We start from the raw sequence: 22,446 nt of genomic DNA on the forward strand, positions 1-22,446 counted from the left end.
CAGCTTGCATCTCATTGTCCAGTCTTAAGTATTTGAGTCATGTTCATTATTATTACATGGCTTGATCCCCAAGTCACAGAAGAGTTCTAGACGCTCAACTGGGATCCTCATTACTGATTCTGGTTGGAGTCGTCACAGGGATTTAAGAAACATTGGTCTTGTATGACACAGCTGGTTTGCTGCAAAGGACTGTCACTCCTGTTAAGAAAGGTGGCCATGGGGGCGCCTGGGTGGCTCAGTAGATTAAGCATCCAACTTCAGCTCAGGTTATATCTTGTGGTTTGTGAGTTCAGGCCCTGAATCTGCCTCTATGCTGTCAGCGCGGAGCCTGCTTTGGATCCTCTGTCTCCCTCTCTTCTGCCCCTCCCTCACTGTTCACATAAACATTAAAAAGTCACATTCTTTAAAAACAAAATCTGACCATAGGTGAGGCTCTGATGGGTAGATGCATGCCAAGTGCACATGTGAAAATGATACGATTAAAATTGTGGTCAGGTGTTTGAAATTATCTTTCCTCTTTAAGGGTGTTCAGTTTACATGTTCTCTTTTAGTCATCACTTTGGAGCATCAAGAACCACGTTACAATGATGTCCACGTTTTATGCACAGCCAAAGCTTCAATGACTCTCCAGATTCCTTCAAGTCTCTTAAGATATTACCTTCTCCATGAGTTTAACCCTTCCCATGCTTTTAAGAATCGAACCTGCTCTGATTCCCCCAACCCCCATACTTCTGATCCCCCTTTTCCTGTCTTTTGATCAGGGGGAGTCCTTTACCCCTAGTACTTGTCCCCTGTAACATAAGTGTAATATACTTTGGTTTCATATTTGTTATCTGTCTCCCCCTTCACTGCCTCTCACCACTGCCGTGAGATTAGGCATCTGTGTTTCAGCTCACTGATGTATTCCAAATGCCCAGAACAGTAGCTTGGGAGGATCTGAAGGAAAACACAGACTTGTCAGGCGGTGGCCGTGCTTACGCCATTTTAAACGCATGCGGCACTAAGTACACAAGGATGCTAATTCTAAACACCTCATGTTACATTCAGGGAAAGGCAAGTCTTTGCCACATTCCATATGCGGTGGAAAGAACACTGGGCCTCACTCTGAGTCCAGACCCTAACCAGCATACTAATTAGAGCTGTCCTTGAGTACTTTCCTTCACTCTGTAGTACCTCAGAATCTTAATTTATGAAATGATTTTAATAATATTCACCTTCCAGGGTATTGCCAAGAATGTATTAGCTCATGTATCTAATGGTCCCTAGTACAAATATGTGTGTGTGTTTCAAAAATATATTTCCATTTAAAACTACCTCAGCTGGCACTTCATACTTCTAACTCTCAGAGATGGTGAGAAATAATGGTCGCAATTATACTGAAATATCTTCCAGTTGATCAGAAATAAACCTTTTGAATGTAAGTATAAGGCATATTATACATTGGAAGAGAACTTTGGTAATATCTATAAGAAACACTGTCCCCTCCCCCCACCCCCACTCCCCACACATACGCAGCTTGACCTAGCAATTCAATTTCTCAGGACTTCTCTGAGGCACATTTGGACATAGATGAAACATGCATGCTACGTTACTGGGGCTTTAAATAACATTCATATACAGGAGACTTGAATATTTAATCTCTAAGCCCAGTCTTTCCTCTGAATTCCAGACTCCTTTCAAAGTGCCTTTGGGACTCCACCCCCATGGATTCTTCTATGCATTTCAGAATCAACTTGACCTCTCTCTCTCCCCTCTGTACACTCCATCCACCACCTGCCGGCGAGCCCACTATTCTCCTAGTGTTCCCCAACATGACGAATGGTACCATCCTTCACCCAGCTACTCACACCAGACCCTTGGCATTCCCCAGCTCCTCTCCTTTTCTTACCCTCACCCTGTGTCTCTGGCAGCAGCGAATGCTGTTAGCTCTACTTTCCAAAAAGACTTGAAATACAGTCATACCTCACCAACTTCTCTCTCACCGCTGCTCCAGTCTGGGCTACTGCCCCCACCAGCCCCTGAGCAATAGCAGTAATCACAGGTGCCTGGTTTCTCTATCTGCATTCTTGTTGCAGTACTCTCTTCCTTACAGATCCCGAAGCAAAGATCGGACCCTCTTCCTCTGATGCCTCGGTTCTCAGATAGTTAACAGCATAATCAGTACCCTCCTTAGGATTTTCACAGTGGCTTATAAGACCCAGTGTGCACCCCTCTGCCTGCACTCCCAAATTGGTTCTCAAACACTTTCCCTCTTCTTTGCTCTGGTCTAGCCACACTGTCCTTCAAACTTGCCCATTGAATTCCCACCTCAGTGCCTTTGCATGTGCTTATACTGTTTCCTCTGACCAGAGTGCTTCCCCCAGATGTCTTCATGCTTTGCTCTCTCACTTGATGCTTTTGTCACAAATCTTTCCACTATAGAGTTTTTTCCTGACCATCCTTGAGACAAGAGGCTCCCGCTCATTATCCTTTCCTCCTGCTTTCTTTCTTTCTTTTTTTTTTTTTTCTTCCTAAGCCGCCTTCTCAAGGATAAGTTTAAAATTTCATTTTGGTTTGTTTATCTGTTGATTGTTTTCCCCACTAGAATGGAAGGTCCAAGAAACAGGGCATCTTTTTACTGCTAATGTCATGAGAATCCCTGATAAGTACTTATTTGTTAAAATAAGCCTTGGTGACAGAAAATTATTGGAAACAACCTCAATGCTCATAACTAACATGTTGGCTAGGTAAAATATCATGTATCCATATAATTTCAAACTGTTTAACTTAAAAAATACAAATTTATGTATATTTTCATGGGACTATCCCTTGGCTATATTAAGTTGGATTCAGAATCTAACCAAGTTAGATTCAGAACAATAAAGAGCCTTAAATATGCCATTCTTTGTGTAAAAAGGGAAAATTTAAACATGTGTGTACATATTGAATAAAGCTTGCATATTTATTCAACATTTCTATAAAGATAAAAAAACTAGTAATAGTCACTTCTGTGGAGGGAAACTGGAAGTGTGAACAACAACAAAAGAAGGTTTTAAATGTGTACTCTTAAGCTTTTTTTAAAAACATACACTCGTCTAGTTTTTTTTCAGTAAAAATTGTTCAACACTTACATATTCCAATTCTTAGAAAACTAAACTGTGGAATACCTAACCTTTAAATTAATCCACATACGTGTTTAAACAGAAGATGCCATTCTTAGACTGTTTCACATAAACAAGCATTTGTTCTTACAGATGAATTTTTATAAGAAAAGTGCTGATTGTTAAATCACAACCGGAAGTGATGAGTTTGTTACAATTGTCTAAATTGTGCCAAATATTAACAAACCAAGACTAATGTGCTATCTGGATGGCTGATGGAAAACAACCCTGGAAAGCAGATAGTTTGAAATCAGAGACCTCAAAATTAACATGGCTAATGGAAAACTATTTTCGTGCCAAGATAATCCAAAATGACTGTGATTTCACACAAACCCTAGATACTGTGATGCAGCTGTGGGGGAATGCAGTCCTGCTATTTACATAAACTGGTTAGATTCGTACACAGTGATGTGATTCATGTTTACTTGTAAATGTACTGGAGATATTAACATGCAGCATCATTATCAACAAACCCTAGCTCCCGTGATTTGTCCTATTGGTCTTATTTCTAAATAAGATGGTAGTTATTCATTGGGCCATTTTAAGTCATTACTCCTTTTCATAACTTACAAGGTGTCCAGGTGGGCCAGAGTCTCTGTCTGCAAACTAGTCTGTCCACTGAGCTCATTCAGCACCAGCTTTGCCACCAACCCTGCTTAATTTAAACAGGCTGTTATGGCCAGAATGCTTGCTGTGTCTTCTGTTGAAAAATGTGTTCTCCTTTTTAATTGTCCCTTTGTCAGAATGGCCTTCCATGATCAGAGTGGATCACTCTCCATCCTCTCCTAAGGAACCCTCTTCATTTCCTTCTTAACACCTAACGTAGATCTAATGGCTTAATCTGTTGGCAAGAGTATTGTCCATCTCTTCCATGAAAGTACAAGCTTGAAGAAAGCAGAAATACGATCCTCCTCCTTCATTTGAAGACCTACGTATCTCTAGGACCTGCTGTGGTACTTGGAACTTAGTGGCCAAAATATTTTTTCTTGCTGAAAAAATAGATTGTGATTGGGAATTCCCTTTGAAGGCCAGGTCCGTGCTCTGCCATGTTTCTTCCCTCTTATGCGTAACTTTACAGACTTGCCGTCCTTGGCATCCCTATAAATTCCCTTATGGAACAAGATATTTATAAAGCCTAGTGGGCAGAAGAGTCTGGCAAGCAGGAGTGAAATGCATGCCAGTACCTCCTTGTTCTCAATTCTACCTTGTTAGTAGAGCAGATCATAGTCTAAAATTTTACAGGCCCAAAAGAAAAATCATCAGGAAACTTGGTGGCCTTATATGTGTCTTTAGAAAGTTTACTAGTTATTTTAAAACCAGCTCTCAAAACATAATGCATTCCTCCATAGCAGATTGATAATGCAGATGCTCTAACTATTCTCTAGGTATCTCTTTTATTTGGGGAGACAAAAGGACAACATTTGTTCTTCTCCTGAAGAAGATCTCTGTGGAAATAAAAACACTGAGCGCAGACAAATGAGGACTTATAGCAGTATTAGATTCAAATATGTACGCAGCCTCACAAAGTATGCCAGCTGTATGGGGTTCTGCCCCAGGACCTTCCATCCACCTTATAGCAACTGATGAAATCTAAGAACTGGGGCAGTTTGAGATTGGCTAGTAGCTATTTGGTGTCAATTAGATTGAGGAAGGGAAGTCAACATGTATGAAATGTATGATCACTTGAGTATGATCGTGTTTCTGTGTTAGGATGTCAAAGGTTTGTCAAAGAAGTAGGGCTCATCACTCTGAAGCTTAGTGTTGGTGACCTTAAGCTGAACATATAATTCAGCTTCCTTGGGAGCAATAGCTACAGGGTTCAGGGGCCAGCTAGTCTGGCCTGGCTTAAGGGTCTTTGTAATGACTTCACCATAAACTTGGGATTTGTACAAATCCTCCAGTGGCTCCTATGACTGGTGTTGGGCATTTGTGAGTCCATTCAGAAAAGCTTCATGGCTATCAGAAAGTCACTAAGCTATTGGTGATGGCTGCAATGGCAACAGGGAAACAAATAGGGTTATACACCCTAAGAAGAGGTCTTGTGAAAGGATACTGTCCTGAAGGCTGACAAATTAGGATCAGGCCTTGATTCTCTAGTGTTACGTGATCCCAGGTAAGAATGTTTGAATGTGTGAGACCATGAGACTGCAGCTTTCAAAACCATGCTTTAGTAATATGTGCATCCAAAATGACCTTTTTTGGAAACTCAGCATCTATTATATGTAGCAGCTACTTAATTAACCCGTGATGATATTTGGTTATTATATTATGGTATGACCTTGACTCTATGTAGTTCCTTCCTATCTAAGGGCAAAACAACAGTAAGTTCCACTATATTCATTCTATGAGAAATACAATTCCCTTGCATTTTGTGCGCAAGGCATAGATGATCTATAAGTCAACTGGATTTGTTTATAAACAAATGAACACTGAAAATGGGCTCATAAAGGAATAGAATAATGCTTTAGATCTAAGCCTACTTTTGACATCAGTATAATCACATGTGTATTTGGAAAGGGAGTCAAATTGTGTAAATTTACTTTCTTTTACTTGTGATCTTATAGATTTGTGTTACTGGAGGATGTGCGTTGGTTATGTTGTTTTGGCTTCATTTTTATTCATTGAATAAGTGTATGCATGTACGCACATGTACACACACATATTTTATATAATTACAAACACACATAAACATACCGTTGTTTAGTTGCTCCTGGAGTTAAAAGTTTTACATACTTAAAAGCATTTAGGATACATTCAGAGAGATTACACATATCACTGTAAAATATGTTGTGTAACAATTAAAGAGGTTCCCAAAGACTGATGGAAAGTCCTAGTCTTATGATTCTCGAGAAGACGGTATTGGGATAGAGGGACCCCTTTTTAAAATTCACATGCGCGGTACAATAGATATAGATGCATGTAAGCTGAGATCTCTTTCTCATGGCAGAAAAGATACCTGCACGTTTAAAAACCAAGACACCAAAGGTTGTAAAGAGCATAATATTCAGTATCCTGCTGAAAGAGGATGGTGGAAATGGAAGCATCAGTGAAGGAAAGCAGTGAAAATGTGAAGGATGACACAGTAAAAAAAATATGACTCTTTCTCTCTCCCTCTCCCTCCCTCTCTCTCTGTCTATACACACACACACACACACACACACACACACACACACATATACATACACATATATGTATATATATATATATTTTTTTTTTTTACTCTGCCAGCCTTCATATTTATATATGTATATTTATATATAGTCTATATAGACATGGGAGGAAAATGGGTGAGCCAATGACTGGGCCAGGGATGTATCTCTATGTTAGGTCTAAATTCATGTTCTCAAAGCATGGTCTCTGAGCCACATCTATCAAAATCATTTGGTGCTTGTTAATAAACACAGGTTCCTGAGATGCCCTACTGAATTAGGGCATAAATGCACCTAGGAATGTGCATTTCATCAATTACCCTGGAGTGGTTCTTATCCACTGCGAAGTCCAAAAGTCACTCCCAATGGAAGACCGATAACAGTACCTTGCAGTGTGTTCAGCTAAGCAGTGATGTCCCACAGTGGTGTCCCACTGAGGGCTTGCCGTATGCCTAGGGTCCTTTATGGCAGGGGCTAGGGGAGGATCCAGGTTTTGTGAGGCCTGAAGCCTAAATAATTTGGGGGGATGTTTTAATGGGAAAAAATAAACTAAAAAAATATAAATACAAAAAAATTAAAAACATGAATATGTTTAGGGTGAGAAAAGAAATCATTAATTTTTAAAAGACCTATCATAAAATCCAGAAAAATGATATTGTTAATAATTAACTGACCTACGTTTTCCATACTTTTTGGTTGCATAGCCGTAGATTGCCTCTTCATATGACAGCTGTTTAGCACTATCACTTTCTTGTATAGACAATAGAAAGATCGTTGCTTCCTGTGGCAATTTCAACAGAACTGAGATTTTATTACTGCTGATGGTGATGTGTAAAGCATGCAACTTTACAAACAGAATATAAACACACGGTGCACATAACCTGCAAACGTAAGAATTCTGGTTCATTCTATTTTCCATGATTCCCATAAAAAATAAAAACGGTATGGAGCACCTATAATTTTATATGCTGAATTGGATATATTCTTGTCAAGAGAGAATTTCTGTTTTGACTAAGTGTCAGTGAGAATTGGATCTCACTTGAAATTTTACATAACTAATGATTGAAAAAAAAAAGTCCAGCTGGCATCTGGCTCTTTACTACCCAGATATTTCTGGTGCTGGCCATCACAGGATACGTTTACATCACAAGGTGTACTTGGGTTCTTTACCTTCATGACACCATACTCAGTGAGTTGGCACCAAGGGTGGAAGAAGAATTTCTGGAAGACATTGCTACATGAGGAAGACTAGAAATAATGTACCCTCTACAAGGAAGTGTCTGCAAATGACGTAAATACTTATTACTGTACCCAAACCATATGAACCCCCAATTCACCTTCCTGTTAATTGGACCTCCAAACTTAATGTAAATCCTCCAAAGCCACCCAACATAAAGGGAATTTGAAAAATACACAGTCTTAACTAGTTGTAATTAAAACATCTTAACTTTAGCCCATTTAACAAAAATTGTATGGTGCTATTAATGTATTACTAGGGTGCCTCCCAGAGTCATGAAAGGAACCTGGACAAGAGAGGACTTGAAACTTGATTCCCTGGAAGGATTTCTACTGGGGAGGATCAAGAAGAAACACAGATTGGAGACTATCTTTCTTTTTATATTTTTATCATCTCAACATGTTTCAGTTTTTGACTAGAAAAATTAGTGTACTCAGCATATCTAAATTTTCCCTTTCTCGGCAGGATTATTGGTAACAGATGTATGCATTTCCTTATGTTTGGTTGGCTTCGCTTCCTGTTGTAACCATTCATACAAAATTGCTCACTCCCTTCCCTGTTCTTTCCTTCTTCCCTTACCATCTGAGTTGCAAACTGGAGTATTCTGTTTTACGTGGCTTATTTAAGTAGGCAGTTGGTGTGGTAGAGATTTAAGAGCCCTCATTACCTACAGAATAGGCCACTACATCGTTCATGAGGGGTCCGAATTCTGATCCCCACTCAGCCTTTAATTTGTTGTGTGACTTGAAAGAGAACTACTTCTCCTTCCTGGCTTCAAGCTCCTCAGCTAGTCAGTAAACATGGTGGTCAATACCAGTGGTCCCTAGGAGCGCAAGAGTCCTGCCAAGCCCTCAGAGAAGCTCTGCTTTTTTACTGTTGCGTATTCTAGAATTTGTTGCAATCTTTTTCTCTTGCAGTGGTCATACTATTAAAAAATATATTGAAGGCCAGTTTTTAGAGAAGTAATCCCAAATGCTTGGAACAGCCTAGGGAGTTTTTTTAATTAATTAATTAATTTTATTTATTTATTTATTTATTTATTTATTTATTTATTTATTTTTAGCAATTATAACTCCATCATAGAGCTCAGAACTTGTATTTGTTAAAAGTTTGTTTTTGAGCCTGATGGCCTGATGCATAGTCAAGGCTGAGGGAGGATTATTCTGGACAAGTGGTATGCAACCTTGTCTATACCAAATTACATGGGACACTTTAAAAATGCTGATGCTTGGGGCGCCTGGGTGGCGCAGTCGGTTAAGCGTCCGACTTCAGCCAGGTCACGATCTCGCGGTCCGTGAGTTCGAGCCCCGCATCAGGCTCTGGGCTGATGGCTCAGAGCCTGGAGCCTGTTTCCGATTCTGTGTCTCCCTCTCTCTGCCCCTCCCCCGTTCATGCTCTGTCTCTCTCTGTCCCAAAAATAAATAAAAATGCTGATGCCTGAGTCCTACCTTTGTGATTATTATTTAATAGACACCTATTATTTAATAGGTGTTTTTAAAGCCTCCATAGCTATCTGATATGTATCCAGGATTGAGAAAGCCTAATAGAGACAGTCACTGCATTTCGTCAAGGTATAACAATCTTTGTATGAAACAAAAAGTCACAAGTGTGATATCCGTATCTCTAGAGTCTTCTAAATATTTATTGAACATGTTGTTTCCACTTTATAGCTAAATTACGTAATTCCCACATTGGTTGTGGCAAATGTCAAAGAAAAAGCAGCTGGTGTGGTGGCAATATGTCTAGCTTCTGTACTCTTATTTCTCATTGTTCATCATACCTACTAGAGTCCAGTACAGTTATTCTTGTCCTTGCCCTGCTATAAGCCCTGTATTCCTGCACAAGTTGGTCAACTCTAGGCTTAAATCAGCTCATTCATAAAATTAGTTCATTGGAGTTAAAGGACCTTGCAGATACGATTTTACAATTATGTGATCATTTCTTTAATTTATAGAATTTGTTTTAATAGGAAATAAAGGCGTAATTTCCTTCAAACTTATAAGACATTCTTTCTCCTTCTAAGGGATCTTGGTGTGTAAAAAAGTTAACGAGAAATGACTTTGTTGCATTTCTATGTTGTTACAATACAGCCCTGATCTATAGAATTATAAGGAGCTGAGTTATGAAATGGAGATCCTCTTGTAGCGTAAATTTCACTGCTTGGTTGGGAACCCAGCGCTTTGGAAGCCTAAGTGAAAATGTGCAGGGATACTAAAAATTAATTTTCCTGTGGTGTTGGACTTAAGCTTCTATACACTCCCAGATGGCAGAGGATTTCATATTAGATGGGAAATCATTCATTTGTCATTTATGTATTTGTTTTTTCACTCATTCATTCCATACACATATATTTAAATAAATATTTATATTAGGACCTGATTTTGGCGCTAGGATAGTGTCCAAAACAAGACAGATGTCATGTAGGACTTCATTGAGCATTTCCGTTGATCATAAATAAGAATTCACTAGGCTTTTCAGAATACCAGTGATGTTTAAAGGCCTTGAGTTCTCAAGGGGATTTTTAGATTTTATGTGTACATTTTAATGATTATCTAAAAACTATAAAGTAATCATATCCCAGCCCATCTGGAAGATGAATTAATAACCAATGATGTGATTTCAGAGCCCACGTTTTGTTTGTCACCATGGTCACTTTGGTACTGCATACAACACATTTCATTGATCTTGACCAAGATGAAAATAAAAAGAGGCAAGCTTTATTCTTAGGGAATGGAGTATGCTTACGTGAAGGACAAATGAAGTAAAAAATCCCAAAAGAAAGGTTGTGCAAGTATTTGAATAGAGAAAAACAGTAGGGGCCATTTTGTCACATGGCTCATGGCAGAATAGGGATGATAGACTCAGAAGATGCTGTGCTAAAGTCCTTGGTACCACATTATGTCACTTAGTTTTAGGAAATCATCAACCTTTGTAGAAGTCAGTTATTGTCCATTTTGATTGACACACATTGGTTGATTTGTTCGTATTTAATTTTAAATTCAGTTTTGGTTTTAGAATTTTATTGAAATAAGTTTACTTAGATTTGTGTTGATACTTAAGCAGTGGTGGTAGGAGAAAGATCTTTTGTGTCAACAGCAGGGTTTAAGGAAAGCTTCCTTACTTTAAGGAGGATTAATATATTACTTAACTTTGACAAATATTTTTCTAACTTATCTCACTGTGCTGTAATCACTACTTAATGAGTTCTTTCCTCCCATTAACCTGCGAGCTCCTGGAAGGCATTTTCACACCTTCCTTGACTTTGAGCCTCTTTAATGTTTATTAAATAAGTGAATTGATTGATCACAATTGGAATCCTGTAACTCCTAAGGACTAATTCATCACGTAATGAGGTTACTGTTAAGGGAGGCATTTAAGCACCAGCTACCATTTGAAGATTTCTGAGTCCGGTGGGGCTTAATCTATGCCCATCAGCATCACTTTGAACTCTGAAATAGGGAGAAGATAAAAATTGTTACTTTTCCCTGACTTTTTGGCTGTACAGAATGACTGCATTTGAGATCATTTAGCACCCCCCCACACACACCAAATAAATTAGTTGAATAGCATTTATTATACCACCGCGATGAACTGTTGGGGTTCATTTATTTTCTCAGACAAATTCTAAATTTTGCCCTCAGGACTTTGGTAGGCGGTTGAGCATCTCCCTCACGAAGAGGTTGGAATTCTAAGAATCATTTGGAAAATGGCTTCCTAAGGGTCTCTTCCTCCCAGGGTATGCGCACCTGTGGATGTCTCGGTATATACATCATGAGAGATGACTGTGTAAAATGAGGGGACTAACACAGTGTCCAGAGGAGATACTTTTGTCCAGGGGAAACTGACTTTTGGAGTTGTCAGGAGGATGGAAACGTACAGACGGCAGCCAGCCATATCTCTTCATCAGTTGATTTTTTTTTCTTTTTTTTTTCTTCCTCTCAGCAGTTTAACGTGAGTGCGTCTCTCTTGCCTTGTCTATTTCAGATGCCTCAGGAACAGTACACACACCACCGGAGCTCCATGCCCAGCTCTGAGGGGCCACAAGTATACAAGGTGGGCATTTATGGCTGGCGGAAAAGATGCCTGTATTTCTTTGTCCTACTCCTGATGATTTTAATACTGGTGAACTTGGCCATGACCATCTGGATTCTCAAAGTCATGAACTTCACAATCGTAAGTAAAAACACATGTTTCTTCAGCCCTTCTTGGGGGAAGGGAAGGGAACGTGTGGACAAAGAAAAAGGAATGTGGAAAAGTAGTGGTAGTAGGATTCAAAAGATCTTGTAGCCTGGCATTTGGTTAAAAGTATTTCTGTTCACATTACTTTTGGGGATCCACCTCTATCTCATCTCTAGTTCCCAAAGGCTGGTAATTCGATTTGGAGGCATTTCCCTCCTTTATAGTCTCTCATATGGTTTCCCTTCATTTTGACAACCGTGTCTGTGTATCCTGTAGTTTCTAAGCCCTCTGAGTAAATAATGCAGGAAGAAATATGGGAAAAATTCAAAGTACTAAGTTTTCCCAAAGTTTAGTAGTGATTGTGAAAGATTTTGTGAAGTGGAGGGTAGAAATATCTGAGTAAAATGAGGCTTTGTGAATTAGTTAAGAGTTTTAACGGTCTGTATATGCCGGCTAGCTCATTACTGTGTTTAATTGAGATTCTCCTTGATTTTTAGAAGGGCAATTCTCTTTGCCATTGCCAGAGCAGGATGGAAATGAGAGCAGAGCCAGGTTTCATTTTTTGTAGTAAAAATTGTGTTTATGCTTCTTTGAAGAAATTCTTGCTATAGGTACTTAAGGGTACTATACACATTGAACATTTACTTGTTGAAGTTCAAATGAAAAGAAAATCCTGGAAATACGATTTCTGGAGTCATTCTGCGGGTTTTTTTCCCCTTTAGATTTCCTAGAGATTCTGGCATTGTAAGTCCTTTCACTTTTAGTGAAAGCATAGTGGATAGTAATCTGCTGCCTTGAGATTACTTTCCTTTCTTGTGATGTCAAAAGCAAATAATTAGATTGGCCATAAAAATAAATCCTATTGTATAGAGCAATGTGACCATATTACAGTAAGTTACCGGTGAGATTTTCATGTGAAAATCCCAAATAAGATAGTGGATTTTTGCCTTTTCTGGATTATAAAGTTTATTTTTATCCTTAACACACAGTGCAGAGGCATGCTTCCCTGCCTTTTCGGGGGAAGTATCTTCTGTTTGGGCTACTTTTCTCCATCTGCCTGATGCTCCTATAGCTGCCTGGGAAAACCCTGGATCCTCCTGTAACTCCATTTCTCTGTTTCTTATTACACTCATTACCCAAGATAAGAATTTTTGCCTGTACTTCCCAGACAGACTCCCTTTGAGAAGACTGAGTGCTGAATCTTTTTAGAGATTATGGTTCTAAGAGGTATCCAGGATCCCTTTGGTCCTATGTCCAAGTGACCACAATTGCCATTTGTTGATGTGCATGTTCTGTGATGTTTTTATTTTATAATTCATGAACTTACAAAGTGGAGAAACGTTTGTTTTGCAGTGTTAAATAAGACTGAGGCTAGGGCAGTAGAATGGAGAATAAAGATGGAAAAGACATTTAAAAGATGGTGTTGAATAAATACCTCAACTACTGGTTGGATGTAGAAGACAAGGGGTTGGAAGATATTCTGGAACATTCTCAGGTTCTCGCTGGTGAGATAGTTGGATGGTGAGGGGTCCAAGAGCAAGATAGAATTGATTACTTTCCCATTGGAACCTAGCTGGAACTCATGTACCCCCTAACCCCCTATTTCTGTGTTTTTTACCTAATCTCTTATGAAGTTAATTTCTAGAACCTGAAAGATTTTGGGGTGAATGTGATGGAGGATATGAACTCAAATCTTTAAAACTGGCATCATACACATATGGCTTCTGGAGTGTGTTTTATTTGGCAAGCTTAATAGGGAAAGGTATATGTAAATGTATATTGAGTGACAATTCACTTTGATTGTATGTGAGTTTGGGGAGCAATATGACAGTAAGGTAATAATCTATTTGAAATAGGCTATTTCCTGTAGTTAACTAAATTGATTGCCAAAGTTGAGAGTTCTTAAAGCTTTACCAAACCAAGTACTTACTGAGTTGAGAATAATGCCATTATTAGCCATAATTGGTGCTTTATAATAGTAATGCATTTGAGCAAATAGAGCTGAAGTGTCAGAAAATTGATCTTTCCCTGCAAGTTAAAAGCATATTTTTCCATCAATCACAGTATAAAACCTATTCTTTTAGAATTATCATTCTATTCCACAAATAGTAATTTACTGACAGTGAAGATCGTGAGAAAGAGTAAGGTATTAACCAATTTTATATTGGAGAATGTGGGGTGAAAGAGCAAAGGGAATCAGTGGGATAAGAGTCAAGCATTTTATGCATGGATTTTAAAATATCATCAACAGAAAAGAGTGATTATTTTGTACGTCTAAAATGTTCAATAATTTGCAACTTGGGAAAGTTGAAAGTATAATCAAACCTTCTGAGTAAGAATGAACCAAGAGAATGATGTCATATGAAGGTTTTTCTGGGATTTGGCAATTTATCCAAGATTGGATATCCAGAATTTTACTCTGTAGTCAGACTTCTATGCCATCCCCAAGGATATACGCTGCAAGAACCCTTCCGTTAGAGCAATCTGGACAAACATCTAACCAAGTTTTCTTGATCCCAGATGTAAATCAGAAGACAAGTGGTTTTGCTCTCCTATGCTCTTAGCAGAATATTCTGATGTTCGTTATAAGGCAGGTGGGCAAGGTTACACTTGTATTCTCAGTTTTCCCCTCCATGGAAGAGTGTATGGCTTACCAATACTGTGACCTATAAGTCAAACTATCCTAGTTCATCGCACACTGTGCTGCCCAAGGGAACTACTATTTACTACACATTTATTCTTTTAGTTCATTCTGTTAGTCACTGTGCTTGGCCCTTAAAATATATATCTCATTTAATTCTCACAACAACTATAAATTAGGTATTATCTCCATTTTAATAAAAAAATGCTCAGAGAAGTTAAGTGACATGTTGGAAGACACACAGCTAAGATGTAAAAGAGCTAGTGTTTGCCTTCAAAGCCCAACCCTTTCCACTACACTGAACCTCCTCCTTCTTTTTTTTTTTAATATGAGATTTATTGTCAAATTGGTTTCCATACAACACCCAGTGCTCATCCCAACAGGTGCCCTCCTCAATGCTCATCACCCACCCTCCCCTCCCTCCCATCCCCCATCAACCCTCAGTTTATTCTCAGTTTTTTAGGAGTCTCTCATGAACCTCCTCCTTCTAATTGCGCTAGTGATCTGGCTCTTCAACAAAACTCTAAAGCTGGCAAAATGGGCACTATCTTTGTTGCCTACCCTATCTCATCTGAACCACAAACGTCCCTCCCATCTGAGATAGCCATTGGTGTTTGCTGTGCCAAGTAGTTCCCTGATAGTTGTGAATGTTCAGTCCTCATCTTCTTTCTCTTGGCACTGTCTCTTATGACCCTCGCCCTCCACTGTCTCAACCTTCTGATTTATCCCCTTGTTGTATTCATGTAAACATTTAATATAAACTTAATAATGATTTCTGTGTCATAGGTTGACATGGAGACTCAGTGAGTTCATTTGTGTTAAACATTTATGGTAGCCTCTGACCCACAGAAAGGCTCGATATTGGCAACAGAAAGTCGTGAGAGACCCTACATCATAGTGGAGTGGTTAAGGGCTCACACACTCTGGAGAGAGATGCTCTAGATACAGATCTGGCTTCTGTTTCTTACTTTGTCAGGTTCCTCGGCCTTCTGTGCTGCAGTTTCCTGGGAGTAAGAGCCCCTACCTCTTCATAGGATTCTTGTGAATAATACATGAGGTGATGAGTCCAAGCTATTTAGAATGGAGCTTGGCACATGTTAAGTTATGGTAGCAGTTGCTATCACCATCAACATCATAACTTTTTGAAGGCTTATTTTGTGCCAGGCACTGTACTGTTGTAATTTGTAAGTATTACCTAACTTAACCCTTCTGTGAATAGATGATAATAGGGTACCAACTTCACAAGGTGGTAGCTTGATCTGTCATCACACAGCTCTAAGGCGGCAGAGTAAAGATTTGAATCCAAGCAGTCTGCCTCTGGAACCTGGTCTGTTAGCCAATGTGGGGTAACACAAAAAGTTCTAGCATGAGGGGGATCCTGGCTGGCTCAGTTGGTGGAGCAGGGGACTCTTGATCTCATGGTGATAAGTTCAAGCCCCACGTTGGGTGAAGAGATGATTACTTTAAAAAGTAGGAGAGCACCTGGGTGGCTCAGTCAAGCATCGGACTTTTGATCTCAGCTCAAGTCTTGATCTCAGGGTTGTGAGTTCGGGCCCCACTTAAGACTCCATGTTGGGCATGGAGCCTACTTAGATAATAATAATAAAAAATAATAATAAAATCTTAACACGAATGTCAGGGAACTAGATGCCTAGCCGGCAATGAACTACATCACTTCCCCCCTCCCCCGAGACTCAGTATAGAAATGAATGCATTGAAGTAGGTATCTATAAGACCATAGGTATCTTTCTGTTAGAACACTATGGTTTTGTCTTTTGGATTTTGCCTTGACCATGTGTGATCTCATTCTGTAGAAGACTGCTGCTACTGCCAGTACATTCTAACAACCCAGTCCAAATAATGTGGCTCTGAAGACCTCCCAAAATACTCAGTATTGATCATCTAAAATATCATTTAGCAGAAGTGGTTAGTAAGTGATAAAATTTAAAAGGTTTGGGAATTATGAATAGATGGCCTGATCTCTTAGCACAATTGAGTATGAAATCATTCATTGTTAGACAAAATAAAAGCTTAGGAGTCACCTCATCAGACCTCCTCATTTTGCAGATGATGGAACCAAAGTGGAGAGTGAGGTTGCTTGACCCAGCTGCATTGCCCTAACCATGCCAGGGAACTTCCCAGGAGCAGGGATTATGTTCTATTTATCTTTGTAACCTCAACCCGGTTCCAGTACCCAGTCAGCTTTCAGTATGTGCTTGTCAAATTTAAATTGCCTTTGTGCCGATACATGCACAAGATACTGGATGTCCAGTACCTGGTCAGTGCAGGTCACATGGTAGGTCCTCAGTAAATTATAGTTTTCTATACCTTGTTTAATAGATACCTTAACTTATATTTCTCTTTTCCTTCATTAAAATGATAAAAGTCAAACCATTTTATACATGGTTATATAAGAAATGAAATGTCTATTTGTTTAATAGAAACTCAGAACTTAATATTTTTCCCATATAATCTTCATAAACACCCTATGAGTTTGGCACCACTTTTCCCCTGTTTTACAGGTAGGGGAGCAGAGAGTCCAAGAAGTATGATAACTTGCCCCAAGGTCATGCTGTCAGTAAGCCATGAAGCTGGGGTTGGGTCACAGGGAGTCTGGCTTTCGAGCCCATACTCTTAATCAGGACACTGCACTGTCCATTTTCCAAGTGCTATTTTTCATGAAGACAAATTGAATTTGTTCAGTGCAATGTCTAAAACATGATTTATTTACCCCAAAGTAAGATAAAGATCCCCTGAGGGTCAGAGGAAGGCATTCTAATACTTGTAAATTGGACACATTGTAAAACAGTAAAAGCCAGAGAGAATGGCCAGTGTGTTCCTTAACTCAGAACGCCGACATATCATCTGTTTGGAGAAAGCTCAAGGAACTGCGACCTAGTCAAACTAACTCAAGTAGAGGGGAGTGAGGACACACATGCTCCGGGGAGGAGAGAGGAATCTCATGGGTAGATGGGAGCACCTCACAGCAGAGAGACCTAGAGTGCTGTCAGGAACCAAGCCTGCTCTGGGGATGTCCACCCTCTGGCTTTACAGGGCCACATGACATCCATCTTGCCCTGAGACATTTGTTGCTATTTGCAGGCCAGATTCCTTCTGCCTTGGTTGTGCCATCGCGTTTTCTGCTTCTTTGCAACGTAAGCACACATCTGCCCTTGTGCTTCCCTTTAAAATGGCCCTTCCTCCAGCCCCGGCCTATACCTGCCCCAGTCTCTTGTTACCCAGGTGGAATCCCAGAGAGGGAAGTGCATTGGCCCAGCAGATGCTGCACATCACATTGTGCATGCCTAGAGACTCAGTAAGATGCCCCATCAGCTGGGCCCTGGCAGCACAAAGTCATGCAGTTCTCAGAGTTCAGCTCTTTCAGCAGCCTGGCCAGGATTCCCTCCCATTAGGTCGGAAATACACTCAAAAAGCCTATCTACCTTGGATCTTCCGTAAACATTGCCTCTTTTAAGCTTTTCTCTTTCTTCTCCTTTATTCTCTGGAATCTTCCCCTATTAAGCCGATGACTCTTTCTTTTGTGTTGTGGTTTTCCTGCTGTCAAGCAGTGGGGGGGGGGGGGGCCGCAGTCCTGTACTTATTTATTTTCCTGTCCCTCCCTCCTACTAGGCTAGGAGCTCCAGAAGACAGGAACCTTAAACTATTCATATTTGAGCCCACAAGTTTAAGCACCGTGCTTAGCACATAGTCTTTAAAATGTTTATTGAATAAATGAATGGGAAAAAATCATGAATAGCCTGTCACTTTAAATTAAAATGTGTAAAGATGGGTTAATAGAGCTTTATATGGCTTTTAAAATGAACTATTAGTTCATTTATTAAGGTAGACAGATCATAAATGAGATGAGTACTTGAATTTGATTATGAAAAGGTATTTTTAATACAGACACTCCCTCCTGTGTATCAGCTACCTGCTACATTTTAATTACATGAGAAGAGAAGGGTAATAATGGAGTGTGAAACAGAACTGAAGCAGGAGATGTCATCCTAGTTAATATACAGATTTGCTCAGCAAATGAAAGAAAATGATATTATTGGCTTCAGTTAGACTTTTCGTTTAATGCTGTTAGTGAATATACCGTGTGTGTGAGTAGCATCCACTTCAGTTTCTATACTGAAAACATCATGCTTCTGACTCTCAGTGCTTTGACTCCTGTGGTCACTTTTTATCCGTTAGCTCAAATTCATCGGCCTGAAAGTTGCCAAAATGTTATTTTTTTTAAGGCAGCATGAAAACTGTGAAGCAGAAAAACAAAAGACAAAAGTCACCTGTTCTATCAGTCCTGGGATATGGCTCCATAATGTCCTATTTGCTTTGAAGCCTGCTGTGTTTTGTACCTTTAGAAGAATGAAAATCTTCGAGGATGATTTTAGTCATTGTGACTGCTGCAAAATGCTATAAGCCAAGCTTGTTACAAATTTATGTTCTAAACATAACATGTTTAGAACATAACATGTTCTAAAACATGTTCTAAACACTAATGTGTGTTCTAAAAATTACAAATAGTTTAAGAGAGTATCAATAAAGGAGTCAGCTAAAGCTAGAAGGTACTGAGAAACTTCTTAAGTTGATTGTAACACGATGGCTAAGGACTTTTGAGTCATGTTGAAAGCAGAGAACCCCATGACGGCAGCTTGGAAGCAGTGTGTTAAGCCTGGTTGGGAAACCTCAGACACTAGAGCTCCAGCTTTGAGAGCTCAGGCCCCTGGAGACAAAAGATGGGGTGGGGAAGGAAAAGAGTGGAAGCCGATGCTCAAAACGTCCAAAAGAATGCAAATCATAGACACTCTCAGTGCAAATCGTAGACACTTTCGAGAGGTCAGACTGAGAAACTTGAGCTCTAATTGCAAACAAATTACTATGTAATGTTAGCCTAGGATAATACCCATGACCTTTGCCACTTACTACTATTTTCATATACTCAGAATTTGTTGTGAATGATTCTGGAATTGAGAAAAATTGAGAATGTCCGCAGTCGCCCTGGAAATATTTTTGTCTTCATACATCACGCGTAGCTGCTCACACATGGAGTTTCAGATCTTATAGGTTGTGTGGCTGTTACCGTTCTGTTACTCAGAACTCTGAATTACTCTCAAAATCGGAAGTTATGGCCAGATCTTAGAGCACTGCTCACTATCACTGAGGCACTAAGCAATCATAGGAGAGAAGTTTTGAATCTCAAGGGAGTATGTTACTACAGAGAACTTGATTGAAGGACTCTTCCACCATAGGCAGGGGCTATTCAGACTGAAGAAGAAAACATGGTAACTACGAGGAGGTTTCAGGGCACTTGAGTTGCCTGAGAGTTATTAGTTAGGGTACTCTGAGCTCAGAGTAGTTTTGTAAATGCTTTGTCTAGAACTGTACTGTCTGATATGGAATTAAAATTAAATAGCATTAAAAATTCAGTTCCTTGTGGGGCGCCTGGGTGGCTTAGTCAGTTAAGCAGCCGACTTCGGCTCAGGTCATGATCTCGCGGTCCGTGAGTTCAAGCCCCGGGTCAGGCTCTGTGCTGATAGCTCAGAGCCTGGAGCCTGTTTCAGATTCTGTGTCTCCCTCTCTCTGACCCTCCCCCGTTCATGCTCTGTCTCTCTCTGTCTCAAAAATAAATAAACGTTAAAAAAAAAATTCAGTTCCTTGGTCACATGGGCCACATCACAAATATGCAACAGCTACACGGGCTAGTAGCTACTCTCATCAACAGAGCAGATAGAAGACATTGCCATCATTGCAGAAAGTTCTTTGTTATAAAACAGGTCTAGAATCTACTAACCTGCCTTTTGGATAGGTCAGATCTTTGAACAAAAAAGTTTTTTATTTCTCTCTGTACAGTAATTTTTGCTTTTTATTTCTGTGTCCTAGACAATGTTTAGGACCTGGAGCCATCGGAGTAGGGTAGAAAAAAAGCGAACAAATAAAACTCAATTCAACAGAAAGAGAAGAAAGTGTCTTATAACCTGATGAGCGAATGGTTCCAAATAACTGGTTAAAACATCTTTGTTCCTTTTCCACACCCCCCACTCTCAGTCCCCTCTCCTCCTTTCAGTACTCCTAACTGGGAAGGTAGTAAGACTATGATAGATTTTCCATCTTGTTTTGAAGATCAGGGTGGCTCTTTGTTGGGCAAAAAAAACTCTGTTGAGAGGGGAGGGCCTGGACCATTTCTGAGCCTTATTGTCTCAATCTGTAAAATATGCAGTTCGGACCAGATGAAATACAAGGTCCTCCCTCCAGACCTTAGATAGTTTCTATATATTTTTAAAAAATTTTTTTAATGTTTATTTATTTTTGAGAGAGAGGGAGAGAGAGAGAGAGAGGGAGAGATAGCACGCGCACACAAGTTGAGAGAGAGAGGGAGACACGGAATCTGAAGCAGGCTCCAGGTTCTGAGCTATCAGCACAGGGTCCGATGTGGGGCTCAAACCCATGAACCTCTCAAGATCATGACCTGAGCTGAAGTTGGAGGCTTAACCGACTGAGCCACTCAGGTGCCCCAGACAGTTTCCATAATTAATGACTGCTTCCTCCCACTCTTTGACTCAGAATGAGAGAGATTTAACCATTTTTTTTTCCTTTAGAAGTATGTGTGTGTGTGTGTGTGTGTGTGTGTGTGTGCTCACACTATATTTAGATAAAAATCCAAGATGCTAAGTGTCAGGGAGTATATCTCATGGGCCTTTAAATTTTTTTTAAATTTTCAATCATTCAATTATTTAATGAATGGATTTACTGGATTATTTAATTGGCCTCATTATCTTTTGCTACCCAACAAACCACCCCCGAACCCAATGGCTTAATGTAATAGCAGGAATTAATTTTGTTCAGGAATCTCCAATTTGAATGGGGGTCAAGGGGAATGGATTCTCTCCGCTCCCTGATATCTGGCATCTGAGTTGGGAGGACTCAAAGGCTGGGCTTGGCTGAAGAGCTATAGCTGGAATCATCTAGAGGCATATTTACTTCCTGTGTGGCCACATCTGTGAACTTGGACCTCAGCAAGCCAGAAAATCTGTACACGGCCCACCATATCAGCTAAGTTGGGCTTTTAATCCATATGGCAGCTGGGTTCCAGAATGTGTGTTTTACTTACACAAGATGGGAGTGTGTATTGCTTTTAGGACCTAGACTCAGATGTTGGGTAGCATCACTTGTGATTTAGTCTGTTGGTGAAGGCAGACACAAAATCCTGTTTAGATTCAAGGGAAGGGCACACGGATGGTACCTTTCCATGGGGGAGTTGCAAGGTTCTAGAAAAGAATGTCGGATGGGAGATTGTAGTGGATTGAATGGTGGCCCCCAGATGATATGCCCTTGGCTTAATCCCTGGAAACTGTACATGTTACCATATTTGACTTTATCTCAATTAAAAATCTTAATATGAGGAGATCATTCTGTATTACGTAGTTGGGCCCTAAATCCAGTGACACATATCCTTATAAGAGGCAGGCAGAGGAAGATTTGACACAGAAGAGGAGCAGGCAGTACGACCACAGAGACAGAGATTGGAATGATGCCCCCACGTGGGACGTTAATAGCCTCTGGAAGATGAAAAAGTCAAAGAATGAATTCTCCTCTAGGCATCCAGTGGAAGGACAGCCCTGCTGACAACTTGGTGTCAGACTTCTAGCTTCTAGAACTGTGAGGTAGTATTTTTTTCAATGTGTTAAGCCATCAGTTTTATGGTAATTTGTTATGACAGTCACAGGAAACCAGTACAGATTGTGTTGTGGCCATCCTTGGAAAGTAGTTTGTCATAACAGCACACACAACAACTGACAATAACCATGCAAACACCATAGCTTGTATTGAGCACGGTGAGAAGTGCCTACTCTGTTACCTCTTATTCTTCACACTGACCCATTGAGGAGGTCCTCTTATCTCTCCTTTATATATGATGCAGCAAAAGCGTAGACAGCTTGCTTAACCTGCCGACTTCATCAGCTAGTGAGTAGCAGGGGCAGCCTGTGGATCCAGGTGTGTCTGACTTCAGAGTCTTGGCTTTTCACTTTGTCTGGTGATGTTTGCTGTCAAAAAAAAGTAGACGTGTCATTAGCTAGTAATGTATTTAGTTGTATAATG

At 39.9% G+C, this 22,446-nt stretch overlaps 1 protein-coding gene across 4 annotated transcripts in view; it reads left to right on the forward strand.

Moving 5' to 3' along the window:
• Positions 1 to 22,446, forward strand: part of SGCD (sarcoglycan delta) — a 944,201-nt gene that overhangs the window by 564,913 nt on the left and 356,842 nt on the right. For all 4 annotated transcript variants that reach the window (XM_040443049.1, XM_040443057.1, XM_040443063.1 and 1 more), the window contains one exon: positions 11,511 to 11,699. In XM_040443049.1, coding sequence (XP_040298983.1) covers positions 11,511 to 11,699 — 189 coding nt within the window. The remainder of the gene's footprint in view (positions 1 to 11,510; positions 11,700 to 22,446) is intronic.

The sequence above is a fragment of the Herpailurus yagouaroundi genome, unplaced genomic scaffold (genome assembly GCF_014898765.1).
Source record: "Herpailurus yagouaroundi ecotype Mexico unplaced genomic scaffold, PumYag 29, whole genome shotgun sequence".
NCBI lineage: Eukaryota > Metazoa > Chordata > Mammalia > Carnivora > Felidae > Herpailurus > Herpailurus yagouaroundi.